We start from the raw sequence: 23,152 nt of genomic DNA, 5'->3' as shown, positions 1-23,152 counted from the left end.
CACACACACACACACTTTCACACATAGATTCTGACACACATACACTGTTCCACATATCCACTCTTACACACATATTCTCACACACATACATTCTTACACATATATGGATTTACAACCACACACTGGTACACATACACACTCTTACACACACTCTTACACATGTATATTTTTAAATGCTCTTACACACATACACTTTACACACATACATTCTTACATGTATACTGTCTTACACACATACTCATGCAAACATACACTTTAAACCCATACACTTTTACACATATACACACACTCTTACACACATACAATTTTACACATATATTCTTACATGTATATGCTCTTACACACATGCACTTTACACATATGCACTCTTACATGTATACACACTTACACATATACACATTATTACACACCTACACTCTTACACACATACTCTCTTACACATATCCACACTCTTACACACTCACATGCTTTTACACACAAACGTGCTGGCACACACGCACACTGTTACACATATGCATTCTTATTCATAGACATACAGACTGACACACACACAACACACACTCCAGTTCAGTCTCACTCATTCACTCACCCATGAACTTTGTCTCTCTCTGTTTGTCCCCCTTACTCTCTTCCTCACACTCTCTCTTTCTTTCTGTCCTTCACTGACCAGTCTCACCCTACTCTGTGGGATGCTGGGATGAGTCCCAGTGCCCCCACCAAAGCCCTGGCTGAAGCTACCAACCGAAACCATCCCAATGTAACCGCAAACAGAAACAGCAGGTGTTGGAGAAACTCAGCAGGCGTGGCAGCATCTGTGGAGAGAGAAACAGAGTTAACGTTTCGGGTCCAGTGACCCTTTGTCAGAACTCTTAATAGAACAGAACCTATCCAGGGCACTTTGTAAGTAACCCCATCCTGGTGATGACCAGTTTACTCAGTATGGATCTGGGATGGAATTTGGTCCCTGGGAAAAATCATGGTGCCGTTGAGGAAGAGCTATTAGAGGTTTTTAAAAGAAAAAAGGTTTCACAGGATATGGGACAATTTTTGTGTCCATCCCTTCTCCTCCTGCTGCAGTTCATCTGCACCAGGTTATTGCTCTATTCTGCTGAAATAAACTTATCCTGTAAATCTATTAACTGATTGAGAATTAAATTTGCCCTTGGCATGAGGCGAAAGTGAGGACTGCAGACGCTGGAGATCAGAGTCAAGATTAGAGCGGTGCTGGAAAAGCACAGCAGGTCAGGCGGCATCCGAGGAGCAGGAGAATCGACGTTTTGGGCAGGAGCCCTTCCTCAGGAATGAGGCTGAGAGCCTCCGGGGTGGAGTATATGAGAGCCAGTTGGTGGATTGGCAACCACAAATGAAAACAGAAGTTGCTGGAAAAGCTCAGCCGGCCTGGTAGCATCTGTGAAGAGAAATCAGAGTTAACGTTTCAGGTTCGCCCCCTCAGAACAGGTCACTGAATCCGAAACGTTAACTCTGATTTCTCTTCACAGATGCTGCCAAACCTGCCAAGCTTTTCCAGCAATTTCTGTTTCTGATTTACGGTATCCGCAGTTCTTTCAGTTTCTATCAGGTGGATTTACAGTGCTGAGACATACATTAGTTGATGATGGTTAATCTTATCCATGGCCTAATTGCTTCCTCCCAGGAGTTCTTTGGCCAGCTAGACCAGAGAACATTGAATGCTTTTCTGAAGGCCTGCGATGAGCTGACTGACATCCTCCCTGAACAGGAGCAGCAAGGCCTGCAGGATACTGTCCGCAGTCTGCACAAGCAGTGGAAGGTCAGTGCTGCAGAAACTCGGGAATACTGTGGGATGGGGGAATAGGTAATGGGACTGGAGTCATCAGGAACACCAGGAAGCTTATTCAGCCACTCAGGCCTCCATCACTTAGATCACGGCTGACTCACCACGGCTCAGGAACTGATATCAAATACTTTTAAATTTCATAAACCTCGCAACCCAACTTTAGTCCAGAACTAAATACTGTGCTCAGATTGACTCTGACCAAGGGTTGAAGTGAGATACTGAAACTGGATGTAGGTTTGTTCGCTGAGCTGGAAGGTTCATTTCCAGACGTTTCGTCACCCTACTAGGTAACATCTTCAGTGGGCCTCCGGGCGAAGCACTGTTCATGATTCCTGCTTTCTATTTATATGTTTGGGTTTCTTTGAGTTGGTGATGTCATTTCCGGTTCTTTTTCTCAATCTATCAACAAACACACCAAGTTAGACCCCATCTATCACCCCTTGAGAAAAAGAGCAGGAAATGACTTCACCACAGGAAATGAAATCACCAAACCAAAGAAATCCAAACATATAAATAGAAAGCAGGAATCATGAGCAGTGCTTCGCCCAGAGGCCCACTGAAAATGTTACCGAGTAGGGTGATGAAACATCTGGAAATGAACCTTCCAGCTCAGTGAACAAACCTACATCCAGAACCTTAACCTGAGCCACAAATCTTCTCAAAACTCGTGGAGATTCTGAAGCACCCCTTCACCCCCTTTTGGACTCCAGCCCCCTCAAAAATAAAGACTGATGTTCGATTAGGCTTTTATTTATCGAATCTCTACAGTGTGGAAGTAGACCATTCAGCCCATCGAGTCCACACCGACCCTCCGAAGAGCATCTCACCCAGACACATCCCCTACCCCATAACCCTGCATTTCCCATGACCAATCCACCTAACCTGCATATCCCTGGGCATTATGGGCAATTTAGCATAGCCAGTCCACCTAACTCGCACATTCCTGGGCATTATGGGCAATTTAGCAGGGCCAATCCACCTAACATGCACATCTTTGGACTGTAGGAGGAAACCGGAGCACCCGGGGGATACCCACGCAGACTCAGGGTGGACGTGAAAACTCCACACAGAGTCGCCCAAGGGTGGAACCAAACCTGGGTCCTGGCTGCTGTGAGGCAGCAGTGCTAACCACTGAGCCACCGTGCCACCCCATTTTGTCTGAGTTTCTGCACAGTAAACGTAATAATGTTGGGGGCATGAGGTTAGTGAATGAAGTCTAAAGGGCTTTTTGTAGTATATGTTAAAGGAACCCTGAGTTTCAGCCCCAGCATCCCTCAGTTTACGGATACAATGTACAGCAAGGCTGAACTGTCATTGTCAATGTACAATAATATGGGTCTACAAGCTGGAGTCCCTCAGCACTAAGATCCTGAGGCCTTGGGCTAGATTTTCATCTGGGTATTGGGAATTGGGAATTGTCAGGAGCAGGGGAGGGGTTAGATGTTTTGATACCTAGATCCTGCCACCCAAACTGGTGGTGTTTACCCCCTTGAGCACAGGGTAGGGTCATATGGCCCACCCTTTTGTACTGAGACATCGGCCTGGTTCTGAATCAGAGTATGAGGCCCATCATTGACACCCTGTCCCCTCTAGGATTCATTTCTGTCCACTCTATAAATCAGCTAACCCAATCAAACTGTACAACATGATCTACTTGCAAAACATAATCCTTTTAATGGTTCATAAATCTACCACTAGAACCGAGCCTATAGACCCTGTTAGAATCCATTAATAAGTTTGGAATTCAGGCAAGCATTCATAATGATATCCCATTGATCAACTTGGTCAACAAAGCATCTAGAGGTGAATACATTAAAACCTTTGAGGTCAGTCAGAAACTGAGCCATCTGTTGGAGCTTTGAAACAGCCAAACAGATGGCTGAGCCAATACAGAGGAACCTTGATTACCTGAGCGATACGGGTGGGGAGTATTTTGTTTGGATAACCAAATGCCAGGTAACACAGTTTAACCAAGCATCAGGACCTTGCGATCTTGTTCGGATAATCCAAAATTTGGATAATTGAATGCCAGATAATCGAGGTTCCTCTGTAATTTACATGGTCAGATTTTGATTCCAATGTTGTATGATGCAGAGTAGTACTTTATCTAGCAGGGTGATGAATTCTAATGTATCTGTCACAATTCTATTTGATTTAATGGTCACTTACCTTTTCAAAACGAAGCCCTTACCACCTAGTCTTCCGACATGACACAAGAAGTTGGCAACCCCTTTTGAGCTTAACTCTCAAACGCTTCCCATCTCGAATCATGGTTCGCCCCCAGCCCGCCTCTGAGCTGGGGTAAAGCGCACTGCCTTGAGATGCCCCTCTGTGGTATTAGACACGATCTGAAAAGCCCACTCCCACAATGGAACTTGCAAGGTTGGGGCAGCAGAAGCAGGCTCATAACCGAGACCCTTATTCCACTTCGGATCAAAATGGCTGACAGGGGTGGGAATCCCAGGATTGCATTCCACCTGACGTTTGTAAAGCCTGCCTGAGGTGGCTCAAGCCCATGGTGTGACAGGAAGAGCTGGTCTCGAGCGATCGTCAGTATACCTTTCCAAACCTTGGCTTTTGATTTTCACGATGCTGCTTGGATTATTTCAGGACCTTCAGGCTGAAGCCCCCTACCATTTGCTCCGCCTCCAGATTGAAGCAGCCAGAAATAAGCTGGTGGAGATGATGGAGGAATGTAAACTACAACTGGAAAAGGAGAACAAGCTCCTAACCAGCACCAACAGTGAAGAGCTTATTGTACAACACAAGGTAAGCACTGAGTCTGGTCACTTGCTGGCTTGTCTCCACCCAGGACTTGACGAGCAACAGCGTGGCCTCCGTTTGGTTTATACTTGTGTGGGATGCCAGCAACTTTCTCCAGTCCCTCTAGATCCTTTTATGTAACATGGAGACCAAAATTGCGATCAAACCGAGCCACGTATAAATATAACATACCCTGGGAGCTCTTCAAATCCAGTTGCCCCCGTGGTCTCAACCCAGATGTAGGCCTGCTCCTGGGTAGCATGGTGGCTCAGTATTTAGCACTGCTGCCTCAAAGACCTAGGTTCAATTCCAGTCCTAGGTGACTGTTTTTGTGTTCTCCCTATGTCTGTGTAGGTTTCCCCCTGCATAGAGTCAGAGATGTACAGCACGGAAACAGACCCTTCGGTCCAACCCGTCCATGCCAACCAGATATCCCAACCCGATCTAGTCCCACCTGTCAGCACTCGGCCCATATCCCTCCAAACCCTTCCTATTCATATACCCATCCAGATGCCTTTTAAATGTTGCAATTGTACCAGCCTCCACCATTTCCTCTGGCAGCTCATTCCACACATGTACCACCCTCTGCGTGAAAACATTGCTCCTTAGGTCTCTTTTATATCTTTCCCCTTTCACCCTAAACCTATGCCCTCTAGTTCTGGACTCCCCAACCCAGAGAAAAGACCTTGTCTATTTATCCTATCCAGGCCCCTCATAATTTTATAAACCTCTATAAGGTCACCTCTCAGCCTCCGACACTCCAGGGAAAACAGCCCCAGCTTGTTCAGCGTCTCCCTGTAGCTCAAATCCTCCAACCCTGGCAACATCCTTGTAAATCTTTTCTGAACCCTTTCAAGTTTCACAACATCTTTCCGATAGGAAGGAGACAGGAATTGTCCATGAGCTTTGGTGGATTAGCCATGGGAAATACAGGAGTGGAACGGGTGTTGATTCTGATTGGGATGCCCTTCGGAGGGTTATTATTGACTCAGTGGGCCAAATGGCCTCTTTCTGAGCTGTAGGGATTCTATGAATCTCTCTATAGAAATGAGTTTCAGTGCAAATTCTATTTTGGTTTATGACCTTGTTAGCATCTGTAGCTACCTTTGATGATTTGTGAGTTAGGATAACTTATACATCTTTGCTCTTGCACCCCATTTAGACTCATTCTTCCTGCAAACTTAGTGACTTTTGTTATCTTCCAAACAAAATGCATCATTTTACACTTATAAATGAGTGTGCCATTTCAACATTGATTTATAGAGATTAAATGGTTTCATTTTGCATGATGTCACAGATGAATTTCATACTTATTTTGCGAACACTGAATTTGCCCAAATCACAGTTGTGCAATCAGTTAGTACGTTTGGCTATTAACTGAAAAGCTGGTGGTTCGAGCCCACCCAGGGACAGCTATCTTTTTTACGATTGCAACATTTAAGAGGCATTTGGATGGGTATTTGAATAGTAAGGGTTTGGAGGGATATGGGTTGGGTGCTGGCAGGTGGGACTAGATTGGATTGGGATATCTGGTCAGCATGGACGGGTTGGACTGAAGGGTCTGTTTCTGTGCTGTACATCTCTATGACTCTATGACATGGCCCTCAGCCTTGGCACCATCAGGTCATGTGGTTCCACTAGGCAGCCACTTGGTGAAGCATCGGCAGCCATGTTCATACTCAGTTAAGGACAGAGTGGCCATCTCCTCTAATTTTACCCAGATCGTTTATCATCCTGTATTTTCATTCTGAATTGAGTCCCCAGCCATTTTTCTTTATAATTCTGACTCTCAAGACAGACTTATTTTAGATTAATGCTTAGTTATATTGTTGGTTTCCCTTTAAATGGGAATGAGCTGGGAATGAGTTTGATATTTGCACTTCAAGAATTCCTATTTCTTTTTCCTCTACAACACTGGTTACACAGTCTACTTTACCGCTGTGAGGTTCCAGAGTTCCACACACCCTTCATCCTGATATACTTATGTACGGTATGATTTGTCCAGCTAGCATGCAAGGCAATACTTTTCACTGTATCTCAGTACATGTGACAGTAATAAATGAAATCATTATTCCATCACTGGTATGGTGCAGCATAATGGCTCAGTGATTAGCGCTGCTGCCTCACAGTGCCAGGGACCTGGGTTTGATTCCACTCTTGGGCAACTGTTTGTGTGGTGTTTGCATGTTCTCTGTGTCGGCTGTGCTCTGGTTTCCTCCCACAGTCCAAAGATGTACAGGCTTGGGGGATTGGCCATGCTAGGTTGCCCCATAATGTGCAGGCTAGGTGGGTTAGCCATGGGACATGCAACATTGGAGGGAAAGGGGGTTGGGAAGCTCTTTGGAGGGTTAGTGTGGATTGGGCTGAATGGCCTGCTTCCATGTTGAAGGGATTCGAGGGTATGTTATATTATTTGCTTAGCCAGCACAATTTTCCAATTGCTTTCTCTGAGGCTTCTCCAGCCCCATCTTTATCCCAGCGTGTGTATATGGCTTCCCATCTGGATGGCACCATGTCGGTGGCCATGCCCTAGACTCGTGCGCTCCTCCTTCTCGGGTTTGAGATCCCGGATTGTGGGGGGTGGGGGAAATCAGGTTTGAAGACCTCCCTCGGGATCCCATTCAGCCTCTTACCATGACTGATGGGCTCCACCAACGACTGATTTCCCTTTTCAGGAGTTTTTCTCCGAGACTGGGAAGTTCGAGTGGTGCAGGAAGCGGGGCAAGGTGATCGGAGACCTCTGTCAGAAGCTGCCGGAATCTCGGAAGTACGAGGGGATCAGGACAAAACACGAAATGGACAAAAAGACGCTGAGGGAGTTGCAAGCCCTTATTGATGCCACCTACCAGAAAATATTGGATCAGCCCGACAAATGGAAGGAGTACAGGACGAGGTAACAGTGATGAATAATACGATGACCTGGGGTTTATTAACGTTCCCTCAAAGTAGCGTAGGAGTGGGCTCCTGGCCAAACTGGAGCCGTCTCTCACAAGATTGATCCAGGAAGCTCAAAGTTCACTGTCCCCCACATCCTGCAGAGTTTTGAATCATAGAATCAGACAGTACTAAATAGGGTCTTCGGCCCATCTAACCTGTACTGCCAAAAATAGACTATTGTCTGCACTAGGAAAAAGTGAGGAGTGCAGATGCTGGAAAACAGAGTTGAAGAGTGTGGCGCTGGAAAAGCACAGCAGGTCAGGCAGCATCTGAGGAGCAGGAGAATCAAGGTTTCAAGTATAAGCTCTTCATCTGGAAGTCTGATGAAGGGCTTATGCTTGAAATGTTGACTCTCCTGCTCCTCAGATGCTGTCTGACCCGGCTGTGCTTTTCCAACGCCACACTTTTCGGCTACTGTCTACACTAGTCCCAGTTACCCATAGTACTAGGCCCATAGCCTTGAATGTTATGGATTTCAGGTGCTCATCTAATGACTTTCTAAACATTATGAGGGTTCTCGCCTCAACAGCACTCCCCAGGTATTGTATTCCAGACCCCTGCCAACCCTTGGTGTTTTTCCTCATGGCCCCTCTAAACTCCTTGTCTTACGCTTCGAAGATTACTCCCAGTTGTTATTGACCCTTTGACTGAAGGAAACAGCTGCTCTCTATCCGCCCTTGTCCTGGCCCTTCACAATCTTATACACCTCGGTCAGAAACTACCCCCCCCACCCCCCCCCCCCCCCCCCTCCCCTCACCCCCCCCCCCCTCCAATCCCACCTCAGCCTTCTCTGTTTCAAAGTGCTTTCTCATTTTAATGTAATCCCCACTGGGAAGACTTCATAATTGGTTTAAAATTGGGTGGGGAGGATTCTGGAGCAGGCCCAGACTGCTCTGAAGGAGCCAGGGGATGCTTGTGGAGGTGGGAGATGCCCCATCCCCGACCCCCGAAGGTGCTGTGACCCCTGATGGGGTGGAGCTTTGCGAATACTGGGAAGTGGCTGAGGTTTTGTCATATGTGATGGAGCTAAAGGGCCAGGATCGAATGTTCTTGTCCACTTAAGCCCCGCAGATAGTGCCCTCACGGCCTTAGCTTTCTTCTACTCTATTCTAGACTTTAAAATATTAATACTTCCAATGTCAATAATTGTAAATTTTTTTAACTGTTAAAAACTGTTAAAAACGGTGACAGCTATTGATCAATTAGCACTTTCAGAACAGCTGACAAAGGCTTAACGATTCTTGCACCACAATGGTAATGTCCCTACCTCTGGGCGAGACGATCTAGGTTCAAATCCCACCTGCTCCAGTGGTATCTAAAGATGTGTAGGTTAGGTGAAATGGCCATGCTAAATTTCCTGTAGTATTCAGGGATGTGTAGGTTAGGTACTTTTGTTAGGGGTAAATGTAGGGGAATGGGTCTGGGTGGGTTACTCTTTGGAGGGTTAGTGTGGACTTGTTGGGCTGAAGGGCCTGTTTCCACACTGTAGGGATTCTATGCTGTGGACAGGTTGATTAGAAAAGATGAGAATAAAGTAAGTATGCTGGGGCATTTAGGGTTGGCTCGGCAGGAAGCTGAGATTTATATTGTTGTGTTCTGGTAAATAAATGTAGCATGAATCCAAAATTTGGTACCTGGTTTTTACTTCACAATTCTGAGTGGTTTAGCGTGTTAAGTCTGGATGTGGGCAGGCTGAAGTCAGATTTCAGATGTCTGAAGACTTAGCATCTGGCTCAACTTCAGCTCACCTGTTTCTGAGGATTAACATGACCCCCTCCCAGGCTCAAAACCACCTTCATGCTCCATGCAGTTGTCAGCGGCTTGGAATGTTCTCGGTCTCCCAGTGCAAGCATGCCTCCAGTGGAACGTTGGGTAGAATCCAAGTGAGCGGTCAGTTTTGGTTTTGGAAGTCACCAAACGACTGAAGCCCTGATCGGAAAGGTCAGAGGTCGAAGGGACAGAGAAGGTCAGAATGTTCCGGAATAGTGGGAGGATTTGGAGACATGTTGCTCACGGTAGGCCTGATTGATGCTGGATCACTAGGTAAAGTGTCTTGTCAGGTGTGATGAGATCAAGCACGAGGTTGGAACTGGAGACTGTGGTGGAATTGATGAGGTGTGAGGAGGCAGAAGACTGGGATTATGTTCGGCATAGACCGAGAGGTCTGTTTCCATGCTGTGTGACTCTATGACTCTCTAAGTGCATATTGACCAACTAGTTGCCTGGGATCGGGAATGTGATGAGTGGGAAAGAAAGGTAACCAGATGTAGCTGCATTCCATATAACTCCGGTCAGGGGAATACCATTGCGGAGTTTAACTCTTCCCACCAGGTGAGAGGGTTTGGTGGGAATGTGGACTTGAGGTTACGATCAGCTCAGCCACAATCTCATTGAATCAGGCAGCAGGCTCGACGGGCTGAATGTCCTCCTTCTGCTCCTTCTCCATGCGCTCCTCTGAGTTTGGGGGATTCTTCCGTGGGGTCAAGTGAGAGAGAGATTCCCAAAGGCTGATGTGGATGGTGAGGGTGAACCAGGAAGGGCCACTCTGGATTGGCATCCGAGAGAGAGAGGGAGGCCCTGGGTCTTGGCAAAGTGGAGGTCATATACTCTCCAGCGAGTTAGTGTGGACGTGAGGTTGAGTGACAATTTGGGGAATTTGGAGGAGAGGTGACAGGAGGAACTCAGGAGTGGATGAAAGGCCTAAGCACGAGGCATTGCTTGAGGTAGAGGTGTGGAAGGGATGAAACAATGTTAGGCAGGAACTCACCGAGAGCTTGGGGCAGTTTGGAAACCCAGCAGCTCTGGAGGAGACCATTTGACCCATCATACCTGTGGTGGCTCTTCTACTGGAGCTGTGTGCCCATTCCTTTCCAGGCTATTTGCATGTGTCCTCTCATACGTTTTCCCAGAATACACATCCAATGCTGTTGTTAGACAGATGATTCAGGCTCTGCCTCAAGAAGTACTTCGCATTTTAAGTGTTGACGTGGTGGCTTAGTGTTGAGCACTGCTGCCCCAGGGACCTGGGTTCAATTCCAGCCTTGGTCAACTGTCTGTGTGGAGTTTGCACATTCTCACTGTGTCTGTGTGTGTTTCCTCCTATAATCCAAAGATATGTAGGTCAGGTGACTTGGCCAGGCTAAATTACCCATAGTGTCCAGGGATGTGTAGGTTAGGTACATTAGTTGGGGGTAAATGTAGAGTGATAGGGGAATGGGTCTGGGTGGGATGCTCTTTGGAGGGTCGGTGTGGACTTGTTGTGCTGAAGGGCCGGTTTCTTCACGATTCTATTGTACGTCTGTGTGTGTGAAAACACTCCCTCTCATCCTTTTGTAGATATTCCGAACAATCAAAATGGCTTCTGACAAAGAATAAGCAGCTGATGGAGATCCAGAATGACGCCTCCAATCCCAGAAAGTACGGAGAGTTGAAGTCAGTTCTGAAGGTTTGTTCAACGTATTGTTTTCTGCCAGCGCCTGAGGATGTGTAAAACACTGGGCGCAGGGCATGTGCCAGTAGGAAGAGCATTGACCATCCATCTTTTCCTCTTTACTCGTTACTGGGCTATGGGCCTCACTGACTAGGCCAGCATTACCCTTCCCTGAAAGTTTGATCTACAAGGTCATTGGCCAAGCAACACAGGGTGTCACCTGAGGAGAATCTGTCTGGTAACAGACAGATGATAAAAAGAAAACTGTATTTTAACAGTTAATGGGTTGGGGGGAATTCTGTGTCCTTTGAATGGCGTTTTGTTGAGTTGGCCTTAGACCATTCTATCCCTACCACAGAACACTGCTACCCACCAGCAGTGCTTCAGTTAGCCCGTAGATCTCTCAGTAGCCCCATTCTTGTCTCTGAACTCACACGTTGTGGGTTTAAGTCATTTAAGCCCATGATCTCTCCAGCCCCAACAATAACAACAAGGTTTCTCTGGAGTATTGTGTCCAGTTCTGGTCACCTTGTTATAGGAAGGATGTTATTAAGCTGGAGAGGGTTCTGGAGTGCTGCTCCTTCATCAGGAGAGTGAACAGGAACACACAGGCGCAGGATTTATAGGTGGAGCCATCAAAATAGTGTGTGAGGAGTGGACAACAGGCTGAGTAATGAGTCTGTTGCAGGTGATGAAGTGTCAGACAGTGTGAGTAAAGTATCAACAGCTGAACAGCAAGCGAAGGGATGACTCATAATCTGACTAATCGAGGCAGAGAGATAATTAAAAATAAGGTGGTGCTGGAGACAAACCCAATCGCTGGAATAACAGGACAGGTATAAGAGTCGCATGCCGAGGGTCTGACCAAAGTAGTGAGTAATCCAAAGCTGTACAAACTAATTAAGGTAGAGAGATTATAACAAGTTAGCAAGGTGATAGTATCAAAACAGGAATGTAAGGAGATTTTACAGATACAGAACAATGTGGTGGGGTTACACGTTGAGGCCTTAATTAATTGGATTATAGGTCATGCCTTCACCTGCTATTTAGCTGTTCATTCTTTACTCACACTGTCTGGCACTCTTGATCACCTGCTTATTATACAGCCTGTGGACACTCCACTCAGATCTTTTGATCTCTCTGCCTATAAATTCTGTGCCTGTGTGCTTCCCTCCACTTCACCCAATGAGTGAGCAGCACTCCGAAAGCCTGTGATTTCAAATAAACCTGTTGGACTATAACCTGGTGCCGTGTGACTTCTGACCTTGTCCACCCCAGTCCAACACTGGCACCTCCACATCATGGAGAGGGTTCAGAAGAGATTGACCAGGATGTTGCTGGGTATGGAAGGTTTGAGTTGTAAAGAAAGACTGCGACTTTTTTCACTGGAGCGTAGGACATTGAGGAGTGACCTTATAGAGGTTTATAAAATCATGAGGGGCATAGATAAGGTGAATGGCAGGTGCCTTTTCCCAAGAGTGGGGGATATCAAGACTAAAAGGTGCATTTTTAAGGTGAGAGGAGAAAGATTTTAAAAAGTCATGAGGGGCAACATTTACACACAGAGTGTGTGGAATGAACTTCCAGAGAAAGTGGTGGATGCAGGCACACTTAGAACATTTAAAAGACATTTGGGTAAGTACATGAATGGGAAAGGTTTGGAGGGATATGGGCCAAGAGGAGACAGGTGGGAGTAGTTTAGTTTGGGATTATAGTCAGCATGAGCTTAAAAATGTGTTGCTGAAAAAGCACAGCAGGTCAGGCAGCATCAAAGGAGCAGGAGAATCGATGTTTCGGGCATAAGCCCTTCTTCAGGAATGAGGGAAGTGTGTCCAGCAGGCTAAGATAAAAGGTAGGGAGGAGGGACTTGGGGGAGGGGCGTTGGGAATGCGATAGGTGGAAGGAGGTTATGGTGAGGGTGATAGACCGGAGAGGGGGTGGGGGTGGAGAGGTCGGGAAGAAGATTGCAGGTCAAGAAAGCGGTGCTGAGTCCGAAGGTTGGGACTGAGACAAGGTGGGGGGGGAGGGGGGGGAAATGAGAAAGCTGGAGAAATCTGCACTAATCCCTTGTGGTTGGAGGGTTCCTAAGCGGAAGATGAGGTGCTCTTCCTCCAACCATCATGTTGCCATGGTCTGGCGATGGATTGGTTGGTTGGTGTGGGTGTCCCAGAGGTGTTCTCTGAAACATTCCGCAAGTAGGCGGCCTGTCTCCCCAATGTATAGGAGGCCACATCGGGTACAGCGGATGCAGTAAATGATGTGTGTGGAAGGTGCTGGGAGTGGAGGTTGGGTTGGTGGGGGGTGTGGACCTGACGAGGGAGTCACGGAGGGAGTGGTCTTTCCGGAACGCTGATGGGGTGGGGAGGGAAGTATATCCTTGGTGGTGGGGTCCGTTTGGAGGTGGCAGAAATGACGAAGGATGATACGATGTATCTGGAAGTTGGTGGGATGGTGGGTGAGGACTAGTGGGGTTCTGTCCTGGTGGCGATTGGAGGGGCGGGGTTCAAGGGCGGAGGAGTGGGAAGTGGAGGAGATGCGGTGGAGAGCATCGTCGACCACGTCTGAGGGGAAATTGCGGTCTTTGAAGAAGGAGGCCATTTAGGTTGTTCGGTATTGGAATTGGTCGTCCTGGAGCAGATGCGGCGAAGGCAAAGGAATTGGGAATATGGGATGGCATTTTTACAGGGGGCAGGGTGGGAAGAGGTGTAATCTAGGTAGCTGTGGGAGTCAGTCGGTTTATAACCTCCACTCCTGGCACCTTCCCCTGCAACCGCAAAAAATGCAAAACCTGCGCCCACACCTCCCCCCTCAGTTCCCTCCAAGGCCCCAAGGGATCCTTCAATATCCATCAGAAATTCACCCGCACCTCCACACACATCATTTACTGCATCCGCTGTACCCGATGTGGCCTCCTATACATTGGGGAGACAGGCCGCCTACTTGTGGAACCTTTCAGAGAACACCTCTGGGACACCCGCACCACCCAACCCAACCGCCCCGTGGCTGAACACTTTAACTGCCCCTCCCACTCTGCCAAGGACATGCAGATCCTTGGTCCCCTCCATCGCCAGACCATGGCAACACGACGCCTGGAGGAAGAGCGATTCATGTTCCGCCTAGGAACCCTCCAACCACAAGGGATGAATGCAGATTTCTCCAGCTTCCTCATTTCCCCTCCCCCCACCTTATCTCAGTCCCAACCCTCAGACTCAGCACCGCCTTCTTGACCTACAATCTTCTTCCCGACCTCTTCGCCCCCACCCCCTCACCGGCCTATCACCCTCACCTTGATCTCCTTCCACCTATCGCATTCCCAACGCCCCTCCCCCAAGTCCCTCCTCCCTACCTTTTATCTTAACCTACTTGGCACACCCTCCTCATTCCTGAAGAAGGGCGAAACATCGATTCTCCTTCTTCTTTGATGCTGCCTGACCTGCTGTGCTTTTTCAGCAACACATTTTCAGCTCTGATCCCCAGCATCTGCAGTCCTCACTTTCTCCTTATTATAGTCAGCATGGACTGGTTGGACTGAAGGGTCTGTTTCTGTGCTGTATGACTCTATGACTCTATAACCTGGACATAGGTTACTGGAACATCATCATACAAAAATGCACACACTCAGCCACGTACGGAAAGATGTGAGGATTGCTGGTCAGAACCGTGGTCAAAGAGGTTAGTATTAAGGAGCTTCTTAAAGGAGGAAAGAGAGAGAGTGGGAGAGAGGGATGGAGAGATTGAGAATGGTGCGTTCAAGAGGAAAACCTTTTCCAGAGGAAATCGACGGGCCTGTATCCACTGGAGTTTACAAGAATAAGTGGTGATTTGTAACAGTCACGATCACTCCCTTGGTGAGAGAGACTAAAACTTAATGACGCAGCTTTAAAATAGAGCATTCCCTGTGAAAGACAGCAACAAGGAGGATATTTTGTCTCACAGCTGAGCGAGCCTGAACTCTCTTCCCCAGAGAGAGGTGAAGGAAGGGGGCTGTTGTGTATCTTTAAGGCTGAATTATTCAGCTTCTTTATTGACAGAGACTATCAGGGATGGACAGGATTGAAAGCAAAATCAGGTTAGCCATCATCTGTCAGACGACAGAAGGGCTTCGAGGAGCTGAGTGTTCCGTTAACTTCCATGTTTGGTCACATGCTTTTAGACGGAGGGAGCTAAGGTACAGCCGCCAGTGCTGGAGAGAACAAAACTGGTGATTCCCAGGAATGACCGGAGTCGTTGAGAGGTGTGGGGCTGGGCTGGTTTAACACGGGGCAGGAGTTGGATGAGGCCATGGGGGCGAATCAGAAATGGGGATGCTGAGTAGAAATGTATTGCTTCGGTCTTTTTTTCGCACTTAGGGAGTTAAGGAAGAGGCAAGCCGCGAGGAAGCGAACATTTTGTGGTTGAGATCCAGACTGGCTGCACTCAGGGTCGTTTCTTCAGAGAGTGAAGCCCAACGACAAGATGAGGAGCTGTCCAAACTCACAGCTGGATTCAACAGGCTCCTGACCCAAGTGGACGAGGTAGGGGAACACTGGTGATATGACATTAATGTGGCCTCACGTTACTTATTTGATGTGTCTGTGCTTCCAAATGTGGTGCCGTTTGGATATACCATGCTCCCTTGCTTCTCCCAAGCCACTAATCTTTATGGTGTAAAGTTGTTTCCTATTTCCAAAGCGTTTCACAAGTTTAGAAAGTAGATTTCCTGAAGGCATTTGGCAAGGGACCACATTAAAGATCTTTGTGCAAAAGAAAAGCTGATCGCCTAGGTGTTAGCACAGAACCATTGAATCCCTACAGTGCAGAAAGAGGCCATTCAGCCCAGCAGGTCTGCGCCAACCTTGTGAACAGCCCCCTACCCTTTCCCTGTAACCCTGCATTTGCTGAGGCTAACCCACCTGAGTGAAAGTGAGATGCTGGAGGTCAGAGTCGAGAGTGTGGTGCTGGAACAGCACAGCAGGTCAGGCAGCATCCAAGGAGCAGCAGAATCGACGTTTCGGGCAAAAGCCCTTCAGGAATGAGGCTGGGGGCCTCGGGGGGGGGGGGGGGGGGGGGGGGGGGTGGAGAGATAAATGGGAGGGGGATGGGGCTGGGGGCAAGGTAGCTGAGAGTGCAATAGGTAAATGGAGGTGGGGGTAAAGGCGATAGGTCAAAGAGGAGGGTGGAGCGGATAGGGTGGGAAGATAGACACATGGGACGGGTCATAAGGGCGGCACTGAGTGGGAAGGTTGGAACTGGGGTAAGGTGGGGATGAGGGGAAATGACCTATCACCACAACCCCCACCCACCTATTGCACTCTCAGCTACCTTCCCTCAGCCCCACACCCACCCCCCTCCCACTCATCTGTCCACTCCCCGAGGCTCCCAGCCTCATTCCTGATGAAGGGCATTTGCCCAAAATGTTGATGCTCCTGCTCTTCAGATGCTGCCTGACCTGCTGTGCTTTTCCAGCACCACTCTCGAAACCCACCTAACCTACACATCTTTGGACAGTGGGAGCACCCAGTGGACCCCCACACAGACATGGGGAGAATGTGTAAACTCGGCACAGGAAGTCACCCGAGGGTGGAATTGAACCTGTGCCCCTGGTGCTATGAGGTAGCAATGCTTCCCACTGAGCCACCGTGCCGTCCCAAATGGTTAATAAAAAGTTGAACAGGAAATATCCAGATTTTGGTGCTTTCTGTTCAGCAGAATGCACCAATTCAGCTCAACACTGAGCAGAAATATGCACATCTTTTTACCTTAATCACAGCTGCACAATGGCTTAGAACTGTACACTGAACATTGGCACCCAAATGGATAACTCAATCATACCCAGCAGGCACAAAGCTGCATTATTTCTGCTGCTGCATCACATTTTGCAGCTTGGCACTGCACACAGAGATGGCACAGCATCCTGTGAGAAAGGTCACCTCGTTGCCTTACTTTGGGGATTCCCCTCAGATCAAAGCTGTCGTCATACCTGCCTCGGTGGAACCTGAAAGAGGTGCTCTGACTCATCCCGAAAATAGCAGGTTGGTGAATATACAAAACCGAATGCTGAGTCTGTGGAAGTCTCTGTCACAGAACCTGGCCGAGACCAAAACATTGAATGATTTCGGGAAGGTGTGGATTAGCTGTGGGAAATGCAGGGCTACATGGATAGGGTGCTGCCCTTCGGAGAGTCGGTGTGGACTCAATGGGCCGAATGGTCTGCTTCCACCCTGTAGGGATTATAGCATTAGGAAGGCAAGTGGAATTTTGTCCTTCATTGCTGAAGTGTTATGATACGGGGTAAACCCCTCTGCTAATGCAGACCAGCAACACAGATAAGATTCACCCCGTGATATAATCTGTGAAAATTCCAGAGACAAAGAACTATCCCACTATTTAAAGTAAAAAATTTAAGAACTTTAGGTCTAACAGAGAATATTAACTAACAATTATTTACAGCACCTTTCTCTTAAGCCTGTCTTCTAGCTCCCCCTCTACAATGCTGTATGATAAAAATCCCGATTATAATTTACAAAAGAAACATAATCATGTTTCAACACCTCAGTCTAGATTAGAGTGGTGCTGGAAAAGCACAGCAGGTCAGGCAGTATCTGAGGAGCCTCCTCCTCCTCCTGGTCCTGCTCCCCAGATGCTGCCTGACCTGCTGTGCTTTTCCAGCACCACTCTAATCTAGACTCTGGTTTCCAGCATCTGCAGTCCTTGTTTTTACCTATGTTTCAACACCTGTCAGCTTTGCCGAATGTCCCCTGTAGACGTTCCTCTGTCTTCTCTTCTTCTGAGGGACTCTGCTTCACAGCTCTTTGATAAATAAAGCTCTCTTTGAGAAAGCAGACCTTTCTCTCTCTGGTTGTTGGAGTCAGCTCCTCTTTGCTGCTCTTGGTAACTGTTCAAAATGTCTGATATTTATACCCCAAAACATCAGATTCTTTCATTAGTTTAGTGTTGTCAAAATGTTATTTTTTTCACATTCGATTGGATTTTGGCAGCTTGGGGCATAATTTAAACTGATTGGCCAAATTCAAGTTTGTTTTTGTATCCTAGCAACGCAGCTCTTAGCTAGTTGTTTCAATCCACTGTTATGTATTAAATTTTCCAGTACTCTCTGTGCTTCTCCACGTCCTTGCTAGCTTTTCAATTCTCTTAAAGGGATAGTGCTTCCACGTCTTCATAACAAAAAGAATTGAGTTTAAAAGCAGGGAGGTTATGCTGCAGCTGTATAGTGTGCTGGTGAGGCCACACCTGGAGTATTGTGTGCAGGTTTGGCCTTCTTACTTGAGAAAGGATGTCCTGGCACTGGAGCGGGGTGCAGAGGAGGTTCACTGGGTTGATTCCGGAGTTGAGGGGGTTGGCTTATGAGGAGAGACTGAGTGGACTGGGATTATATTCATTGGACTTCAGAAGAATGAGGGGGGAATCTAATCGAAACATATAAAATTATGAAGGAAATAGATAAGATAGAATTAGAGAGGATGTTTCCACTGCTGGGGGAAACTAGGACAAGAGGGCACAGCCTCTGGATTAGGGGGAGCAGACTGAGGACTGAATTGAGCAAGAACTTCTTCACCCAGAGGGTTGTTAATCTATGGAATTCCCTGCCCAGTGAATTGGTTGACATTACTTCAGTAAACAGTTTTAAAGCGAAGATAGTTTTTTTTTGAACATTAAAGGAATTAAGGGATACAGTGAGAGCACAGGTAAGTGGAACTGAGTCTACGAATAGATCAGCCATGATCTTATTGTATGGCAGAGCAGGCTCGAAGGGTTGGATGGCCTACTCCTGCTCCTAGTTCTTCTGTTCTTGTTTGCATTTGTGCTTTGAAAAGTCCCACTTTCTAATGGCGTGGGTCAAACTGTAACTGAACGCGAGCTGCTTGGAAATGCAGCATTCGCACAACAAATGAATAATGCACCTTTTTAAAAAGGTATATTTAATTTTTGAAATACGTTTAAAATATGGCAGCGTCTGAAGGCAGTTTGGTTTTACACTTCATGCAGTTTCACCACTTGGCTGTCTTGTATCTCAGTTGAGAGAATAGCGCTGGAAAAGCACAGCAAGTCAGGCAGCATCCCAGGAGCAGGAGAGTCCACATTTTGGGCAAAAGCCCTTCATTGAAAGCCCGAAACGTCGACTCTCCTGCCTCTGGGATGCTGCCTGACCTGCTGCGCTTTTCCAGCACCCTATTCTCGACTCTAATCTCCAGCATCTGCAGTCCTCGCTTTCTCCTCTCTTGTATCTCACTCAAAACTAACTTGATCACCTTCCCCTCAGTGCAATAAGCTGTTGTCCAGTGTGGGCGAATGCATCCAGCACACAGACGAGATCAAGAGCGTCTTGAAACAGCTTACTGACTCCCGGCAGCAACTGCAGGCAGAAGGGGAGCGGCTGATGGATTCCAAGGATCTTCAAGAAGCAAGGAATCTCCACCTGCATTACCAGGTACTGAGCCAGTCTCCGCAAAGAGATGTCTGAATATTTTCCTGAAGGAGCCTACCACCAAGAGTCCCTGGGGGAGGGGTTTAGCATGCTGGAGACCCTGAGATCATCTCACAAGTTAAAGATTTCGAAATAGGTACAGTTCTGGTCGCCATTTTGTAGCAAGGATATTATTAAACTGGAGCGGTTTCAGGAAAGCTTTAGCGGCATGTTTCCAGGATTGGAGGGTTTGAGATATAAAAATAGATTGAAGAGGCTGGTACTTTTATCACTGCAGTGGCAGGGTGACCTTATTGAGGTTTTATAAAATCATGAGGGGCATAGATAAGGTGAATGGCAGGTGTCTTTTCCCTAGGGTGGGGGAGTTCGAAACTAGGGGGCATACTTTTAAGGTGAGGGGAGAGAGTGTTAAAATGGACATGAGGGGTAACTTTTGTTTTATGAAGGACTGGGGGTGGACAAATTCAGAGGTCACACACGACACCGGGTTATAGTCCAACAGGGTTATTTGAAATCACAAGCTTTCGGAGCGCTGCTCCTTCATCAGGCAAGGAACGAGTAGATGCAGATACAGTTACGATATTTAAAAGACATTTGGATAAGTCCATGAATAAGAAATGTTTGGAGGGATGTGGGCCAAGCGCAAGCAGGTGGGACAGGTTTAGTTTGGGACTATGGTCTGCATGGACTGGTTGGAGCGAAGAGGTGGTTTCTGTGTTGTATGACTCTATGAGTCAGTACTGCCCCTGCAACAGTGCAGCACTCCCTCAGTACTGACCCACCAACTGTGTGACACTCCTTCAGTACTGACCCTGTGACAGTGCAGCACTCCCCCAGTACTGACCCTCCGACAATGCGGCATTCCCTCTGTACTGACCCTCTGACCGTGCGGCACTCCCTCAGTACCGCCCCACACAGACCTTAATACGTCTGCTCATGCAGAACATGATGCTCGAACATTAAGATTCAGAAGTGAAACTGCAGTCAACCAAAGCAATACTGACAGGAGATGTGTGTTTCTACAGTGGAAACAGAATGTATAGTCTTTGGAATTACCGATAAACCTCGGCATTTAGCGATGAGTGAGCCTGAAGCCATTTGTTTTGGGGTTTGAGTCTCATTCATTACAGGCGTGTCATCTTGCAAATGCTTCATAACTGTCTGTTATCCGGTGTGTCTGCTCATTCCTGAAAAACAATCGCAGATGTTTAATATTGTTGGTCTTCTCCCTGGCTCAGCCCAGCTGCAAATAGAAACTCCCATCCATGTTCCTCCAACCTCCAAACGTGACTCTTCTCAATCCCAACCCTGCTAGTGTCCAGTCTTTCACCTTCTGTAATGTTCAGCTCATCTGAACCTCCACTGACCCCCAGTGAAACGTGCTCACCCATCGCTCCTGCACATGCTGCCCTACCCGACCTCCGGGCCCAGCATGATTGCTTCCTTGTTTAACATTCTCTGCCTTGTTTTCAAGTCCTTTGATAATCTTGCCCTCACCCCGTCTCTCCCTGTTCGAGTTTGCGCGAACCTCCGACATGCCTGTGTTCCCTGAACTACGAAAGCTTGTCCAAACTCCACACCCTTGTCCCTACATGGCCGTCCATGCCTCAGTCCTCCTGGTCCTGAGCTCTGGACCGTCCTGCCTCCCATCTGGACGCGGTCAAAACTCCCAGCGAGGCCTGGGCTTGATCCGGTTCCCGCGGTTGTCGAAGCGTTCCGAGGTGCTGACGGTGCTATCTAAATGCGTTGTTGAATCTGCAGCAACAAGCGAAACGGTTTGCGGCGAGGAGACGGGAGGCCCAGCAGCTCCTGGCCCGCGGGAGGGAGTTACATGCAGCTGCCGAGCTCTCTACGTCCTCCCGAGGGGAGCTGCAGAGCCAGGAGGCAGCCCTCCAGGAGACCGAGAGAGCGGCAGATGAACAGCAGAGAGAGCTAGAGGTAAGGAGTGGTCCTGGGTACCGCTAGGCCCGGGGTGGCGCTGCAAACCGGGAGATGGTGGGTGTGGGGTGGGGGGGGAAGTGAGGGTCCCATGCATTTACTTCCCCTTGTCCCTGGGGAGGTGGTGGGTTTGAGAGACCCCAGGGATGGTACCCGATGCGACCACGGTGTGCCAGTGGTCGAGGGAGTTACCATGGAGGGCGGTGATCAATATCTCATTGAGAAACATGGCAGCTTCATGCCCCCATCCACCACACTCCCCCCTCGAGCCTTGCAGTTGGGAGCTTCAGGGGGAAATCAGGAGGCGAAGTGCTGGCGGCTAAAGACGCAACTCCTGAGCCGATTCCATAGCGAGGGCCTTTCTGCCCTCTGGGCTACTGGCCCGCAGTGGTGCCCAGCCCAGCTGTGGGAGTTGGCACTGAGAGTGGTGCCGCTGCGCCCAGGAAGGAGGCTCAGCTTGTTGATGGTGCTTGCCAATGGGAGAGATGGCAGTGCCCTGGCGGGATGACGGGGCAGGGTGGTGGGTGCGAGAGTTGACCTGCTGTTTTTGCCTTGCGCCGAAGGAGACGCTAAACCAATGGCAGCGTTTCGAAGACAAGAAGGCGGAGCTGACGGAATTCCTGAACCGAGCCGGAATGGGCACGGATCGCTCGTTCAGCAGCCTGGAGAGCCTCAGCTCAGAGCTGGAGCAAGCCAAGGTGGGCGTTTGCAGTGGGAGAATTCGGTGCCATCCTTTATTAATTCCCTCACGGGCTGTGAGTGCTATTGGCCGGCTCAGACCTGTTGTCCTGTTACCCTTGAGCTGAGCGGCTTGCTGGGCCATTTCTGAGGGCGGTTACGAGCCACTCACGCATTACTGCGGGTTCGGAGGCATGGGTAGGCCGCAGCAGGTCAGAATGACAGATTTCCTCCTCGAAAGGATATTTGTGTTGCTGAGAAAAGATCCATTTTGTCAAAGCTTCAACAAAAGATTTCCTTTTCCAGTAATATTCAAAGTAGGGTGGCACAGTGGCTCAGTGGTTAGCACTGCTGCCTCACAGCGCCAGGGACCCAGGTTTGATTCCAGCCTCGGGCAACTCTCTGTGTGGAGTTTGCACGTTCTCCCCGTGTCTGTGCGTGGGTTTCCTCCCACAGTCCAAAGATATGCAAGCTTGGTGAATTGGCCATGCTAAATTGCCCATAGTTTTCTGGGCTGTGTAGGCTAGGTCCATTAGTCAGGTGTAAATATAAGGTGGGGGAATGGGTCTGGGTGGGTTACTGCTTGGAGGGTTGGTCTGGACTTGTTGGGCCGAAGGGCCTGTTTCCACACTGTCGGGATTCTATGATCTGCACTACCAAATGACTGGACAGGTAGTTCTTCTATAATGTGATGGTTGCTTCCTTATACAACACCCACGTTATAGAAAAATTGCGCTTTCGAAACAGAGCTTCAAGTGTCGGTGATGTAAATCGTGTTACAGCCAACACACGTTTCCAAAGTTCATGCTTTAGAAACAACGTCCCTAATTTGCCGATTGCATTACGGTGAATTTACGTTGATGAAACACCCGCTATCACAGAATCACCTGGAGAGGATACCAGTGAATCCAAAAGGATTTTGAAATAAAAACAACCAGTGGCCCCTTCACAGGGCTCACTATTACCGAGCAGAGCTGTCAATTCCACCTTGCACGACCTGAATTGTCAATTCCTCTAGCTGGCAAAGTGGGATTTGAGCATCAGGATTACTATCCAGTAGATGCTACCCCTGTGCCACCGAGTCCCCACCTCATCTCAGTAACTGCAGAGGTACAGAAATCGATTGATCCAGCCTAAATAACTATGTAAATAACTTTAAAATGAT

General features: G+C 48.2%; 1 protein-coding gene across 16 annotated transcripts in view; it reads left to right on the top strand.

Annotated features, from left to right (window-relative positions):
- Positions 1-23,152, top strand: part of LOC140483251 (nesprin-1-like) — a 585,321-nt gene that overhangs the window by 163,569 nt on the left and 398,600 nt on the right. For all 16 annotated transcript variants that reach the window (XM_072581374.1, XM_072581386.1, XM_072581377.1 and 13 more), the window contains 8 exons: positions 1,655-1,789; positions 4,427-4,585; positions 7,255-7,472; positions 10,853-10,961; positions 15,296-15,460; positions 19,207-19,374; positions 21,133-21,309; positions 21,873-22,007. In XM_072581374.1, coding sequence (XP_072437475.1) covers positions 1,655-1,789; positions 4,427-4,585; positions 7,255-7,472; positions 10,853-10,961; positions 15,296-15,460; positions 19,207-19,374; positions 21,133-21,309; positions 21,873-22,007 — 1,266 coding nt within the window. The remainder of the gene's footprint in view (positions 1-1,654; positions 1,790-4,426; positions 4,586-7,254; positions 7,473-10,852; positions 10,962-15,295; positions 15,461-19,206; positions 19,375-21,132; positions 21,310-21,872; positions 22,008-23,152) is intronic.

The sequence above is a fragment of the Chiloscyllium punctatum genome, chromosome 11 (assembly GCF_047496795.1).
Source record: "Chiloscyllium punctatum isolate Juve2018m chromosome 11, sChiPun1.3, whole genome shotgun sequence".
NCBI classification, from domain to species: domain Eukaryota; kingdom Metazoa; phylum Chordata; class Chondrichthyes; order Orectolobiformes; family Hemiscylliidae; genus Chiloscyllium; species Chiloscyllium punctatum.
Note: the sequence above shows the minus strand (reverse complement) of the source record. Positions and strands in the feature narration are given on the sequence as shown.